Source organism: Balaenoptera ricei, chromosome 5, assembly GCF_028023285.1.
Source record: "Balaenoptera ricei isolate mBalRic1 chromosome 5, mBalRic1.hap2, whole genome shotgun sequence".
Classification (NCBI taxonomy): domain Eukaryota; kingdom Metazoa; phylum Chordata; class Mammalia; order Artiodactyla; family Balaenopteridae; genus Balaenoptera; species Balaenoptera ricei.
In genome coordinates, this window is record NC_082643.1 from 71,230,740 (window position 1) to 71,245,292 (window position 14,553).

The 14,553-nt window shown below is 38.8% G+C and overlaps 1 protein-coding gene across 1 annotated transcript in view; it reads left to right on the plus strand.

The window, feature by feature from the left end:
* Positions 1-14,553, plus strand: part of TXK (TXK tyrosine kinase) — a 53,813-nt gene that overhangs the window by 25,205 nt on the left and 14,055 nt on the right. Inside the window, exons 8-9 of the mRNA XM_059923057.1 lie at positions 5,879-5,953; positions 8,437-8,608. Coding sequence (XP_059779040.1) covers positions 5,879-5,953; positions 8,437-8,608 — 247 coding nt within the window. The remainder of the gene's footprint in view (positions 1-5,878; positions 5,954-8,436; positions 8,609-14,553) is intronic.

The following is a 14,553-nucleotide window of genomic DNA, read 5'->3' on the forward strand; positions in this document are numbered from 1 at the left end:
TTTGTTGAGGATTTTTGCATCTGTATTCATCAGTGATATTGGTCTGTAATTTTCTTTTTTTGTAGTGTCTTTGTCTGGTTTTGGTATCAGAGTGATGGTGGCCTCATAGAACGAGTTTGGGAGTGTTCCTTCCTCTGCAATTTTTTGGAAGAGTTTGAGAAGGATGGGTGTTAACTCTTCTCTAAATGTTTGATAGAATTCACCTGTGAAGCCATCTGGTCCTGGACTTTTGTTTGTTGGAAGATTTTTAATCACAGTTTCAATTTCATTACTTGTGATTGGTCTGTTCATACTTTCTGTTTCTTCCTGGTTCAGTCTTGGAAGGTTATACCTTTCTAAGAATTTGTCCATTTCTTCCAGGTTGTCCATTTTATTGGCATAAAGTTGCTGGTAGTAGTCTCTTAGGATGCTTTGTATTTCTGCAGTGTCTGTTGTAACTTCTCCTTTTTCATTTCTGATTTTATTGATTTGAGTCCTCTCCCTCTTTTTCTTGATGAGTCTAGCTAATGGCTTATCAATTTTGTTTATCTTCTCAAAGAACCAACTTTTAGTTTTATTGATCTTTGCTATTGTTTTCTTTGTTTCTATTTCATTTATTTCTGCTCTGATCTTTATGATATCTTTCCTTCTGCTAACTTTGGGTTTTGTTTGTTCTTCTTTCTCTAGTTTCTTTAGGTGTTAGGTTAGATTGTTTACTTGAGATTTTTCTTGTTTCTTTAGGTAGGCTTGTATAGCTATAAACTTCCCTCTTAGAACTGCTTTTGCTGCATCCCATAGGTTTTGGGTCGTCGTGTTTTCATTGTCATTTGTCTCTAGGTATTTTTTTATTTCCTCTTTGATTTCTTCAGTGATCTCTTGGTTATTCAATAACGTATTGTTTAGCCTCCACGTGTTTGTCTTTTTTACGTTTTTTTCCCTGTAATTCATTTCTAATCTCATAGCGTTGTGGTCAGAAAAGATGCTTGATATGATTTCAATTTTCTTAAATTTACTGAGGCTTGACGTGTGACCCAAGATGTGATCTATCCTGGAGAATGTTCCGTGTGCACTTGAGAAGAACGTGTAATCTGCTGTTTTTGGATGGAATGTCCTATATATATCAATTAAATCTATCTGGTCTATTGTGTCATTTAAAGCTTCTGTTTCCTTATTTATTTTCATTTTGGATGATCTGTCCATTGGTGTAAGTGAGGTGTTAAAGTCCCCCACTATTATTGTGTTACTGTCGATTTCCTCTTTTATAGCTGTTAGCAGTTGCCTTATGTATTGAGGTGCTCCTATGTTGGGTGCATATATATTTATAATTGTTATATCTTCTTCTTGGATTGATCCCTGGATCATTATGTAGTGTCCTTCCTTGTCTCTTGTAACATTCTTTATTTTAAAGTCTATTTTATCTGATATGAGTATAGCTACTCCAGCTTTCTTTTGATTTCCATTTGCATGGAATATCTTTTTCCATCCCCTCACTTTCAGTCTGTATGTGTCCCTAGGTCTAAAGTGGGTCTCTTGTAGACAGCATATATATGGGTCTTATTTTTGTATCCATTCAGCCAGTCTATGTCTTTTGGTTGGGGCATTTAATCCATTCACGTTTAAGGTAATTATCAATATGTATGTTCCTATGACCATTTTCTTAATTGTTTTGGGTTTGTTTTTGTAGGTCCTTTCCTTCTCTTGTGTTTCCCACTTAGAGAAGTTCCTTTAGCATTTGTTGTAGAGCTGGTTTGGTGGTGCTGAATTCTCTTAGCTTTTGCTTGTCTGTAAAGCTTTTGATTTCTCCATCAAATCTAAATGAGATCCTTGCCGGGTAGAGTAATCTTGGTTGTAGGTTCTTCCCTTTCATCACTTTAAGTATATCATGCCACTCCCTTCTGGCTTGCAGAGTTTCTGCTGAGAAATCAGCTGTTAACCTTATGGGAGTTCCCTTGTATGTTATTTGTCGTTTTTCCCTTGCTGCTTTCAATAATTTTTCTTTGTCTTTAATTTTTGCCACTTTGATTACTATGTGTCTCGGCGTGTTTCTCCTTGGATTTATTCTGTATGGGACTCTGTGCGCTTCCTGGACTTGGGTGGCTATTTCCTTTCCCATGTTAGGGAAGTTTTCGACTATAATCTCTTCAAATATTTTCTCTGGTCCTTTCTCTCTCTCTTCTCCTTCTGGGACCCCTATAATGCGAATGTTGTTGCATTTAATGTTGTCCCAGAGGTCTCTTAGGCTGTCTTCATTTCTTTTCATTCTTTTTTCTTTAGTCTGTTCCGCAGCAGTGAATTCCACCATTCTGTCTTCCAGGTCACTTATCCGTTCTTCTGCCTCAGTTATTCTGCTATTGATTCCTTCTAGTGTAGTTTTCATTTCAGTTATTGTATTGGTCATCTCTGTTTGTTTGTTCTTTAATTCTTCTAGGTCTTTGTTAATCATTTCTTGCATCTTCTCAATCTTTGCCTCCATTCTTATTCCGAGGTCCTGGATCATCTTCACTATCATTATTCTGAATTCTTTTTCTGGAAGGTTGCCTATCTCCACTTCATTTAGTTGTTTTTCTGGGGTTTTTTCTTGTTTCCTCATCTGGTACATAGCCCTCTGCCTTTTCATCTTCTCTATCTTTCTGTAACTGTGGTTTTTGGTCCACAGGCTGCAGGATTGTAGTTTTTCTTGCTTCTGTTGTCTGCCCTCTGGTGGTTGAGGCTATCTAAGAGGCTTGATGGGAGGCTCTGGTGGTGGGTAGAGCTGACTGTTGCTGTGGCAGTCAGAGCTCAGTAAAACCTTAATCCACTTGACTGTTGATGGGTGGGGCCGGGTTCCCTCCCTGTTGCTGTGGCGGTCAGAGCTCAGTAAAACCTTAATCCACTTGACTGTTGATGGGTGGGGCTGGGTTCCCTCCCTGCTGGTTGTTTTGCCTGAGGCAACCCAACACTGGAGGCTACCCGTGCTCTTTGGTGGTGTTAATGGCAGACTCTGGGAGGGCTCACGCCAAGGAGAACTTCACAGAACCTCTGCTGCCAGTGTCCTTATCCCCACGGTGAAACAGAGCCACCACCCGCCTCTGCAGGAGACCCCACAACACCAGCAGGTAGGTCTGGTTCAGTCTCCCCCAGGGTCACTGCTCCTTCCCCTGGGTCCCGATGCACACATTACTTTGTGTGTGCCCTCCAAGAGTGGGGTCTCTGTTTCCCCCAGTCCTGTCAAAGTCCTGCAATCAATTCCCACTAGGCTTCAAAGTCTGATTCTCTAGGAATTCCTCCTCCCGTTGCCAGACCCCCAGGTTGGGAAGCCTGACGTGGGGCTCAGAACCTTCACTCCAGTGGGTGGACTTCTGTGGTATAAGTGTTCGCCAGTCTGTGAGTCACCCACCCAGCAGTTATGGGATTTGATTTTACTCTGATTGCGCCCCTCCTACTGTCTCACTGTGGCTTCTCCTCTGTCCTTGGACGTGGGGTATCCTCCTTGGTGAAGTCCAGGGTCTTCCTGTCAATGATTGTCCAGCAGCCAGTTGTGACTCTGGTGCTCTCGCAAGAGGGAGTGAGAGCACGTCCTTCTACTCTGCCATCTTGGTTAATCTCTCTTTTCAAACTTTTACCATTCTCCTCAAGACCCCCTTTCTAGTATTATCCACTGCCCATCAGTAAATTGCCTAACCATCTACTTCATTAAGAAAATTGAAGTCTAAGGGGTACAAACTATTATGTATAAAATAAGTTACAAGGATATATTGTACAACACAGAGAATATAGCCAATATTTTATAATAACTATGAATGGAGTACAACCTTTAAAAATTGTGAAACACTACATTGTATACCTGTAACTTACATAATATTGTACATCAACTATACTTCAATTGCATGATTCTTCTGCCTGGTAGACACAGATACCTGCAATCCCAGACGCCCTGGACTTCAGTGAGGAAATGGAGCTCTTCATCTTATACTACTACTTTCCTTCCAAATTTACTCTTCCTGGTGTATCATCATCAGATAATCGTATCATCATCTTGCCAATTACAGGGGCTGGAAACATGGAAGTCAGAATAGATACTTCCATTCTCCTTGCACTTCTAATTAATTATCAAGTGCAATTAATTTCATATCCTATATATGTCTCATGTAGGTCCATGCCTCTCCCTGTCTACTAGTACTGCCCTAATTATTGTTCACTTAGATAATTACAGTGGCCTCTTCACTGGTCTTGTTGCCTTCAAGGTTGACTTCCCCTCATCCATCCTCTATACTGATGCCAGAATGATGTACCAAAATGTAAATCTGACTACACCACTCCCTTATTTAGGATCTTTCAATGGCTCCCTCCCACCTGCAGGAAGATGTAATGCTCCTTTGCACAGCATACAAGGCCTTGACCACAACCAGAATATAACCTACCTCTCATGTGTAATTTCTTGCCCCTTCTACCTCTCACTCTTTGCTCAAGTAGCTCTTCCTGCATCATACCTCTAAGTATCAATATCATCTCATGCTGCTACCTCTGCCTACAATGTGGACTCCTTTTGTCAGATCCATCTCAGGTATCATCTCCTGACAGAAGACTTCTTTGAATCCAACAATGTGCGAGGTTCTCTTCCTCTGTGTCCCAGAGCACCTTGCGTATCTTCATCACAGAACTTACTCCTTTTACATTGGAATTGCCTTTCTCTGCCTGTCTTCCCTCACTGAGATGGAGCCCCTGTGTGCAGAGTCCTCATTTTCCTCATCTTTGGTCCTCTGGAATCTTTGGGATCTACTTAGAGAAGTGTCTTGCACACAGTGGACACTTAATAATGCTTCTTTCTGTTCTTAAGTTGGCCAAGTTTGTTCCTGTCTTCCAGCCTTTGCACATGCTGTTCCATCTGCCTGGAATGCTGTTCCTCCTGATCCTTGTAAGATGGCTACTCATCAACCAATGTCAGCATAGCTGTCTTGTCAGAAAGGCCTTCTGTGGGCACTCATTCTAAAGAAGCTCTACTTCATCTACTCTACTTCACTCATCATCTGCTTTTTCTTGTGTGTGCATGTACTTGTTTATTTTCTCTCTTCCCACTGGCATGTAAGCTTCATGAGAGTAGGGACCATCACTGTCTTACTCACTGCTGTCTCCCACCATCTAGATAATTCTTGGCACAAAGCAGTCTTTCAAGAAATGTTAGTTGAAGAAATAAATAATAAATGTTTGTTGAACAAAAACTGAAATTGACTATATAGAATACTACATGTGGACCCAATCAAAAGAAGTCTCATTACTCTACCATGCTATTAAAAAATAATAATAAACTACTCTCAAGAGGAGGATGGGGAAATGGGTACACTTAAACACTGTTGGTGGTTGAATGAATTAGTACAAACTTTCTAGGCACTCTTTGATCAGGAAGTCACATTTTAAGGAATTTATGCCTGAGGCAATAATTTGAGAGGTGCATACAAATATATGTTCAAAAATATATAGCATATTTTACAATAGTGAAATCTTGGAAATAATTTTAAGGTCTATTTATAGTCATTGACATATGTCAGTTACATTTTGAGTGTAAAAATCTTGGAGCAAAACATTTACATTTCTATGAAACATATCAGATGTTTCAAACACGCATAAGGAAATTTTTGTGAAGATGTTCACCAAAGTGATAACAGTGTATCTCTGGATACTAAGATTTTGTAAGGGACCTTTATTTCATCTTTGTATTTTCTTGGATTCTTTAGTTTCTGTTCAATGAGCATATATTATTTTGTGAAAAGTGTTTTTCTAATGGGAAAAATAAGCAAACAGACTAACTGTAGAATGCTTTTTTGTCTGATCTATTTAAGGAATAGCACTATATTCTAGTATATTTCGCTTTTTCTTTTGTACTAATAACTAGGATTGAAATGCTGACTTTTTTTCTCCCCAGGGCTCATGTCCCGTCTCCGCCACCCAGTTGGGCTGATGGGCAGTTGTTTGCCGGCCACAGCTGGTTTTAGCTATGGTAAAGTATGCACATGTGCTCAAGTAAAAATCAAATCCAGTGAAGAACCTACCCCAAGTTCCCTTTATGTTCTTTAAATTCTCAGCTCTTTTGAGGTAGAGTCTGTCTAGATACATTTCTTCTAAAAGTTTAAATCTCCCTTCTGAGACGTTTAAATATAAAACAGCTCCTAAGAGCATTTAAACTTTGGGGGAAAATGTTTCACTTTTACTTCAAATTTCATTATACATTATTTGGAACCCTTTTGATAAATTCCAGTTCTTTTTATTTGAACGTTTGGGTTGTTGCTCTCTGGTTATGTGGGTGGCTGGGAAATGACTTCTCCCCAAGAGAACCTGCTAAAATGAGTTGCTAAAAGAGTCCTTGTCACCTTTTTCGAATAGAACTTGGACCAAGTTTGATTTGAACTATTTTCTAGTGAATGTGATAGTTGCAAATCTGTGAGAATAAATAAGAGCCAAAGAATCCTGCTTTCTAATTTGGTGATACTTTATTTCCTTAAATTTATCTCATTAGGGGGACTCAGAATATACTGAAGAAAAAAAAAAAAGATAACACAATTATTGTTAACAGATAAGCAGGACTCAGGGTCTCTGTGAATTGGGATGGAAAGGTGATTTCAGGGTGTTATGGGTGCCTAGATTATTCCTCTGCCCCATAAATACTATATGTTTAAAAAATTCTATCATTAGCCATTTATCTAAGTTAAACATGGTCCTTTTTAATTAAAAAACTTTTCAATTTTTCACTATCCAGAAGAGTGCACAGTTCATAAGTCTGGTTTTGACTACTTTATATAAATGAAATTGGACACCGGGCATCCATGTCTGGCTTCTTTCTTCCATCCTTCCACATGTGAATTCACCCACGATGTTGGGTGTGGTTGGTCCACCTGCCTTGCGGTGAACTGCTACGTTGCATGACTATACCGCAATGGATTTGCCCATCCTTCTTCAGATAGCCTTTTGGGTTGTAACCAATTTTTGGCTCTTCTAAATAATATTATTATGAACATTCTTGTATGCCTTTTGATAACGTTTAATACACACATATGCCCCGACAATGATGGATATATACTTAAAAGTAGAATTGCTGGGTCGTAGAGTATGAACATACTCAGATTTAGTCAGTTTTCTAAAGAGTTTATACCAGATTATACTTTAATCAAGAGTGTATGGACATTTCAGCTGTTCCACATCTTTGCCCTTGCCAATATTTGGTATTCTTATGGTTTTTGTTTGGTTTGGTTTGGTTTTTGTTTTCATTTTAGCCAATCTGGTGCATATGTAGTGGTATCTCATTTTGGTTTAAATATGCATTTCCCTGATGACTAATTACGTTGATCAACTTCTCATAGGTTCAATGACCATTTGGATATTCTCTTTTGTGAGAGAATACACTATTCAAGTTTTTTTTTTTTTTTAACCCTTAAAGAATAGGATTATCTTCCTTTTCCTAATCGATTTATTCTTATTTTGAATAGGAATTCTTTGTTGGTTATATGTTTTAAGAAATATTTTCTCCCCGTCTGTGGCTTACCTTTTCATTTTCTTAATGGGGTGTATTTGATAAATAGGATTTTTATGATGTATAATCTATCAGTATTCTCCTTTATAGTTATATTCTGTTGAATAAATCTATGCCAGTCCCAAGGTCATGAATATATTCTCCCATGTTATTTTAAAAACACACCTACTATTGGGAAGGGGAGTACCTTGCAAAGCCTGGTACAAGGGGTCACTGGCCATTACAATTCTTTTAAATGCATTATTTTAAAGTTCCAGCAGATGGTGGTGTTGCTATATAAAAGTGGTTACTAAAAAGTTAAGATTTAATTCTCAGAGTTTTCCAAAGTGTTATTTTAAAAACAGTTCTTTTTTTTCTTGATTTACTTCTGTAGAGTGAGAAATATTCAGTAATGCAAGCATCATTTCAAACATACACTTAGATATGGGTTAGAATCTTAATATTGAAAATATTTATCAGATGAATTGATTAGACTTTTCGCAAAGGAGAAAGGGCAGGAAAGCCCTTTAGGGGTGGGAGTGGGCAAAGGAACAATAAAAGAAACTGAGTTGGGGGACCCCAAATTTTATCTAATCTCACAGGTTTACTCACCAGGATAAAAACAGACTGGGGGCATACACATTTAGGTTCCAGGTCTGGTTTCGGCAGGTTTAGTTTAGAAAGGCACAGAACTGTTTCATCCTGGGTCCCTCTGGAAAGAGAAAGCATGTTTTGATATCCATAATTCCTCTCCAAGTAAGTGAGGTTTGTATATTTATACTTGAATTCTGGAATTATACTTTTAAGCCACAATAAGAGTATTAAAAATGGTTACAGGTCCTTTCCACTCATTTATAAATTTTTTAAACCTCTCTGAAAAAGAAGAGAATAGGTCGAGAAAATTCCTAAATTTTTTCTAGCTCTAAAAATTTAACATGTTTTTCCTTATTTGTAACGTGGATGTTTTACTTTTCTAGAAAAGTGGGAGATAGATCCATCTGAGTTGGCTTTTGTAAAGGAGATTGGAAGCGGCCAGTTTGGGGTGGTCTATTTAGGCCAGTGGCGAGCACATGTCCAGGTAGCTATCAAGGCCATCAATGAAGGCTCCATGTCTGAAGAGGATTTCATTGAAGAGGCTAAAGTGATGATGTAAGTACATACAATACCCAGATAAGTATCGTACAACACCCTGGTGTCATGGAAAGAACACAGATTTTTGGAGTCAGTCACATCTGGATTTGTGTCACAACTCTGCCCAAGCTAGTTGTGGGACCTGGGCAAATTATTTGACCTCTGTGTCACTTGGGTGAGTTATTTCACTTTTCTAAGCCTCAATTTTCTCACCTGTAAAATGGGGATAACAATACCTCACTCACTGGATCAGCGTGTGAATTGAATGAGATAATCTATGAAAGTGACAAGTAGGTGTGTTCTTTTCAGCTCAATAATAGGTGCTTAATGACTACATTTTTTTCCTTTTCCCAGAAGCAAAAATCTTGATTTTGTCTAAATAGTAATATAAGGATATACTATTTGCTTTCAGAGAATTCAAGAATCATGAGTTCTAACAGAAGTGGCTCTTTGCAGATCATTGGACGCTGCTCTTAGCTTCTCGGATTTCCCAGATTCAGCCTTTTGCCTCAGTTGAACCTGTGGCTATGGTTTATGTCAGTTACCTGGGCTGGACCAGGATAGGCCAATAATTTAGCACAATTCAAACCAGTATTCTTTAAGTACTTGTTGAACATTTACTTAGAGGAAGAGCAATGTGGTAAAGAAGGAAGACCGCAGGTGGCATTACTTAAATTCTGTTTTATTATCCAAAGCAATTTAGTTCTGTTCCAAATTTGCAGACCCCAGCTGACAAAAACAAAAGCAAACCCCCCAAAACCAGTGGTGATTAACTTGATCCATTATTTGAAGGCGGAGCAATGTGTCTCTTGGGGCTCTCAACCCATACTCCAAGTACTATCAAAATACTCTTTCCATCCACTTAGAATAAAATGAATTCTGAGAGAAGTTAATGATAAACACAACTTTCCAGCGGTATCAGTTTCTCAAAGATGTTTTTGTGCCCCTTGGTTACCCTACTGGCCTTTGCTCCCTGATACTACCTGCATCAGACCATGGTTTTCCTACACCTAAAGGACAGACAAAAATTATATTCCTGTGTGTTGGATTAAATAGATACAATAAGAAAAGAATGAAGGGGAGACATGATTCAGGGAAAGTTGAAGTCATACTAGAATCCCTATCAAAAAGAAAGAAATAGAATTTAAATCCCCCTTCTGAGATGTTTAAATATATGCATCTAGGAACTTCCCTGGCTGTCCAGTGGTTAAGATTCCACACTCCCAATGCAGGGGGCACGGGTTTGATCCCTGGTCGGGGAACTAAGATCCCACATGCTGCATGCTGTGGCCAAAAATTAAAATAAATAAATAAAAAATAAATATATGCATCTCATAAAGGCAATTTAAACTTTTGGGGAAAAGGTATCACTTTTACTTTAAATATCATTACACATTGTTCAGATCCCTTTTGATAAACTACAGTTCTTTTTATTTGAATCTTTGGGTTGTTGCTGTCTGGTTACTTGAGTGTCTGAGAAATGACTGCTCCCCAAAAGAACCTGCTAAAATGAGATGTCTAATATCTATCACAATGTGAGGAGTCTAGAAAGGCTCAAGCCTGGGCCCAGGATCTCTGAGGAAGATATTTTGAGGGCAATGGAAGATGCATGGAGTGTGGAGAAGAGAAATAGTTCCTGTCAGTTTATGGAGGCAGGAATTAGGCTACAGGCTTATTTTTAAGTCATTTCAGATGGACATAATGTGTTCTTGGGTTTGAACACAGTTGATTTTTTTTCCTGATTTTTTGATAGTGAGGCAGGAAAAGTCCCATTCTAATATCCTTTTGCAAATACATTCATTTTTAAAAAGTTAAATAGCTGACATACATTGGGCTCTATCTGCCAAGAATATACAGCTTGGCATATTACCTTCCTTTTTGTAAGCATACAGCTTCAATGTCACCTCTACCAGGAGAGCTCCCCTGTCTACCCTGTTTAATTGGCAGTGCTACCCCCAAATACTTTCTGTTGTATCACCTTGTATTAGTTCCATCAAAGCACTTGTCACTACTCCCAACCTTCACATGTATTTGTTTTGTTTCTCCCCCAGTAGAACGTAAGCTCCATGATAATGGGACCTTATTTATCTCTCTTCTACAACCGGGTGAGTGCTTAAAATAATGGCTAGCATGTAGTTGGTGTTCAACAAATATTTATGGATTATTGAATGAGTTAATGAATCCTCACCACATTTCTATGAGGTAGGTTCTATTAAGACCCCAATTTTAGAGATTGGTTCAAGATGGCGCAGTAGAAGGACGTGTGCTCACTCCCTCTTGCGAGAGCCCCGGAATCACTGCTGACTGCTGAATAATCGTGGACAGGAAGACACTGGAACTCACCAAAAAGATACCCCACATCCAAAGACAACGGAGAAACCACAATAAGACAGTAGGAGGGCGCAATCACAATAAAATCAAATCCCATAACTGCTGGGTGGGTGACTCACAAACTGGAGAACACTTATACCACAGAAGTCCACCCACTGGAGTGAAGGTTCTGAGCCCCACGTCGGGCTTCCAACCTGGGGGTCCGGCAACGGGAGGAGGAATTCCTAGAGAATCAGATTTTGAAGGGATTTGATTGCAGGACTTTGACAGGACTGGGGGAAACAGAGACTCCATTCTTGGAGGACACACACAGAGTACTGTGTGCACTGGGACCCAGGGGAAGGAGCAGTGACCCCATAGGAGACTGAACCACACCTACCTGCTAGTGTTGGAGGGTCTCCTGCAGAGGCGGGGGGTGGCTGTGGCTCACCATGAGGACAAGGACACTGGCAGAAGAAGTTCTGGGAAGTACTCCTTGGCGTGAGCCTTCCCAGGTCTGCCATTAGCCCCACAAAAGAGCCAGGAAGACTCCAGTGTTGGGTCGCCTCAGGCCAAACAACCAACAGGGAGGGAACCCAGCCCCACCCATCAGCAGACAAGAGGATTAAAGTTTTACTGAGCTCTGCCCACCAGAGCAACACCCAGCTCTACCCACCACCAGTCCCTCCCATCAGGAAACTTGCACAAGCCTCTTAGATAGCCTCATCCACCAGAGGGCAGACAGCAGAAACAAGAAGAACTACAATCCTACAGCCTGTGGAACAAAAACCACATTCACAGAAAGATAGACAAGATGAAAAGGCAGAGGGCTATGTACCAGATGAAGGAACAAGATAAAACCCCAGAAAAACAACTAAATGAAGTGGAGATAGGAAACATTCTAGAAAAAGAATTCAGAATAATGATAGTGAAGATGATCCAGGACGTTGGAAAAAGAATGGAGGCAAAGATCGAGAAGATGCAAGAAATGTTTAACAAATACCTAGAAGAATTAAAGAACAAGCACCTAGAAGAATTAAAGAACCAACAAACAGAGATGAACAATACAATAACTGAAATGAAAAATACACTAGAAGGAATCAATAGCAGAATAACGGAGGCAGAAGAACGGATAAGTGACCTAGAAGACATGATTGTGGAATTCACTGCTACAGAACAGAATAAAGAAAAAAGAATGAAAAGAAATGAAGACAGCCTAAGAGACCTCTGGGACAACATTAAACGCAACAACATTTGCATTATAGGGGTCCCAGAAGGAGAAGAGAGAGAGGAAGGACCCGAGAAAATATTTGAAGAGATTATAGTCGAAAACTTTCCTAACATGGGAAAGGAAATAGCCACCCAAGTCCATGAAGTGCAGAGAGTCCCAGGCAGGATAAACCCAAGGAGAAACACACCGAGACACATAGTAATCAAATTGGCAAAAATTAAAGCAAGAAAAATTATTGAAAGCAACAAGGGAAAAATGACAACATACAAGGGAACTCCCATAAGGTTAACAGCTGATTTCTCAGCAGAAACTCTACAAGCCAGAATGGAGTGATGTGATATATTTAAAGTGATGAAAGGGAAGAACCTACAACCAAGATTACTCTACCTGGCAAGGATCTCATTCAGATTCGACAGAGAAATCAAAAGCTTTACAGACAAGCAAAAGCTAAGAGAATTCAGCACCACCAAACCAGCTCTACAACAAATGCTAAAGGAACATCTCTAAGTGGGAAACACAAGAGAAGAAAAGGATCTACAAAAACAAACCCAAAACAATTAAGAAAATGGTCATAGGAACATACATATCGATAATTACCTTAAACGTGAATGGATTAAATGCTCCAACCAAAAGACACAGGCTCGCTGAATGGGTACAAAAACAAGACCCATCTATATGCTGTCTACAAGAGACCCACTTCAGACCTAGGGACACATACAGACTGAAAGTGAGGGGATGGAAAAAGATATTCCATGCAAATGGAAATCAAAAGAAAGCTGGAGTAGCAATCCTCATACCAAATAAAATAGACTTTAAAATAAAGAATGTTACAAGAGACAAGGAAGGACACTACATAATGATCAAGGGATCAATCCAAGAAGAAGATATAACAATTATAAATATATATGCACCCAACATAGGAGCACCTCAATACATATGGCAACTGCTAACAGCTATAAAAGAGGAAATCAACAGTAACACAATAATAGTGGGGGACTTTAACACCTCACTTTCACCAATAGACAGATCATCCAAACAGAAAATTAATAAGGAAACACAAGCTTTTAATGACACAATAGACCAGATAGATTTAATTGATATTTATAGGACATTCCATCCAAAAACAGCAGATTACACTTTCTTCTCAAGTGCACACAGAACATTCTCCAGGATAGATCACATCTTGGGTCACACGTCAAGCCTCAGTAAATTTAAGAAAATTGAAATCATATCAAGCATCTCTTCTGACCACAATGCTATGAGATTAGAAATCAATTACAGGGAAAAAAACGTAAAAAACACAAGCACATGGAGGCTAAACAATTCTTTACTAAATAACCAAGAGATCACTGAAGAAATCAAAGAGGAAAAACAAAATACCTAGAGACAAATAACAACAAAAACATGACGATCCAAAACGTATGGGATGCAGCACAAGCAGTTCTAAGAGGGAAGTTTATAGCAATACAAGCCTACCTCAAGAAACAAGAAAAATCTCAAATAAACAATCTAACCTTACACCTAAAGGAACTAGAGAAAGAAGAACAAACAAAACCCAAAGTTAGCAGAAGGAAAGAAATCATAAATATCAGAGCAGAAATAAATGAAATAGAAACAAAGAAAACAATAGCAAACATCAATAAAACTAAAAGCTGGTTCTTTGAGAAGATAAACAAAATTGATAAACCATTAGCCAGACTCATCAAGAAAAAGAGGGAGAGGACTCAAATCAATAAAATTAGAAATGAAAAAGGAGAAGTTACAACAGACACTGCAGAAATATAAAGCATCCTAAGAGACTACTACAAGCAACTCTATAAAATGGACAACCTGGAAGAAATGGACAAATTCTTAGAAAGGTATAACCTTCCAAGACTGAACCAGGAAGAAATAGAAAATATGAACAGACCAATCACAAGTAATGAAATTGAAACTGTGATTGAAAATCTTCCAACAAACAAAAGTCCAGGACCAGATGGCTTCACAGGTGAATTCTATCAAATATTTAGAGAAGAGCTAACACCCATCCTTCTCAAACTCTTCCAAAAAATTGCACAGGAAGGAATACTCCAAAACTCATTGTATGAGACCACCATCACCCTGATACCAAAACCAGACAAAGATACTACAAAAAAAGAAAATTACAGGCCAATATCACTGATGAATATAGATGCAAAAATCCTCAACAAAATACTAGCAAGAAGAATCCAACAGCACATTAAAAGGATCATACACCATGATCAAGTGGGATTTATCCCAGTGATGCAAGGATTCTTCAATATATGCAAATCAATCCATGTGATACACCATATTAACAAATTGAAGAATAAAAACCATATGATCATCTCAATAGAGGCAGAAAAAGCTTTTGACAAAATTCAACACCCATTTATGATAAAAACTCTCCAGAAAGTGGGCATAG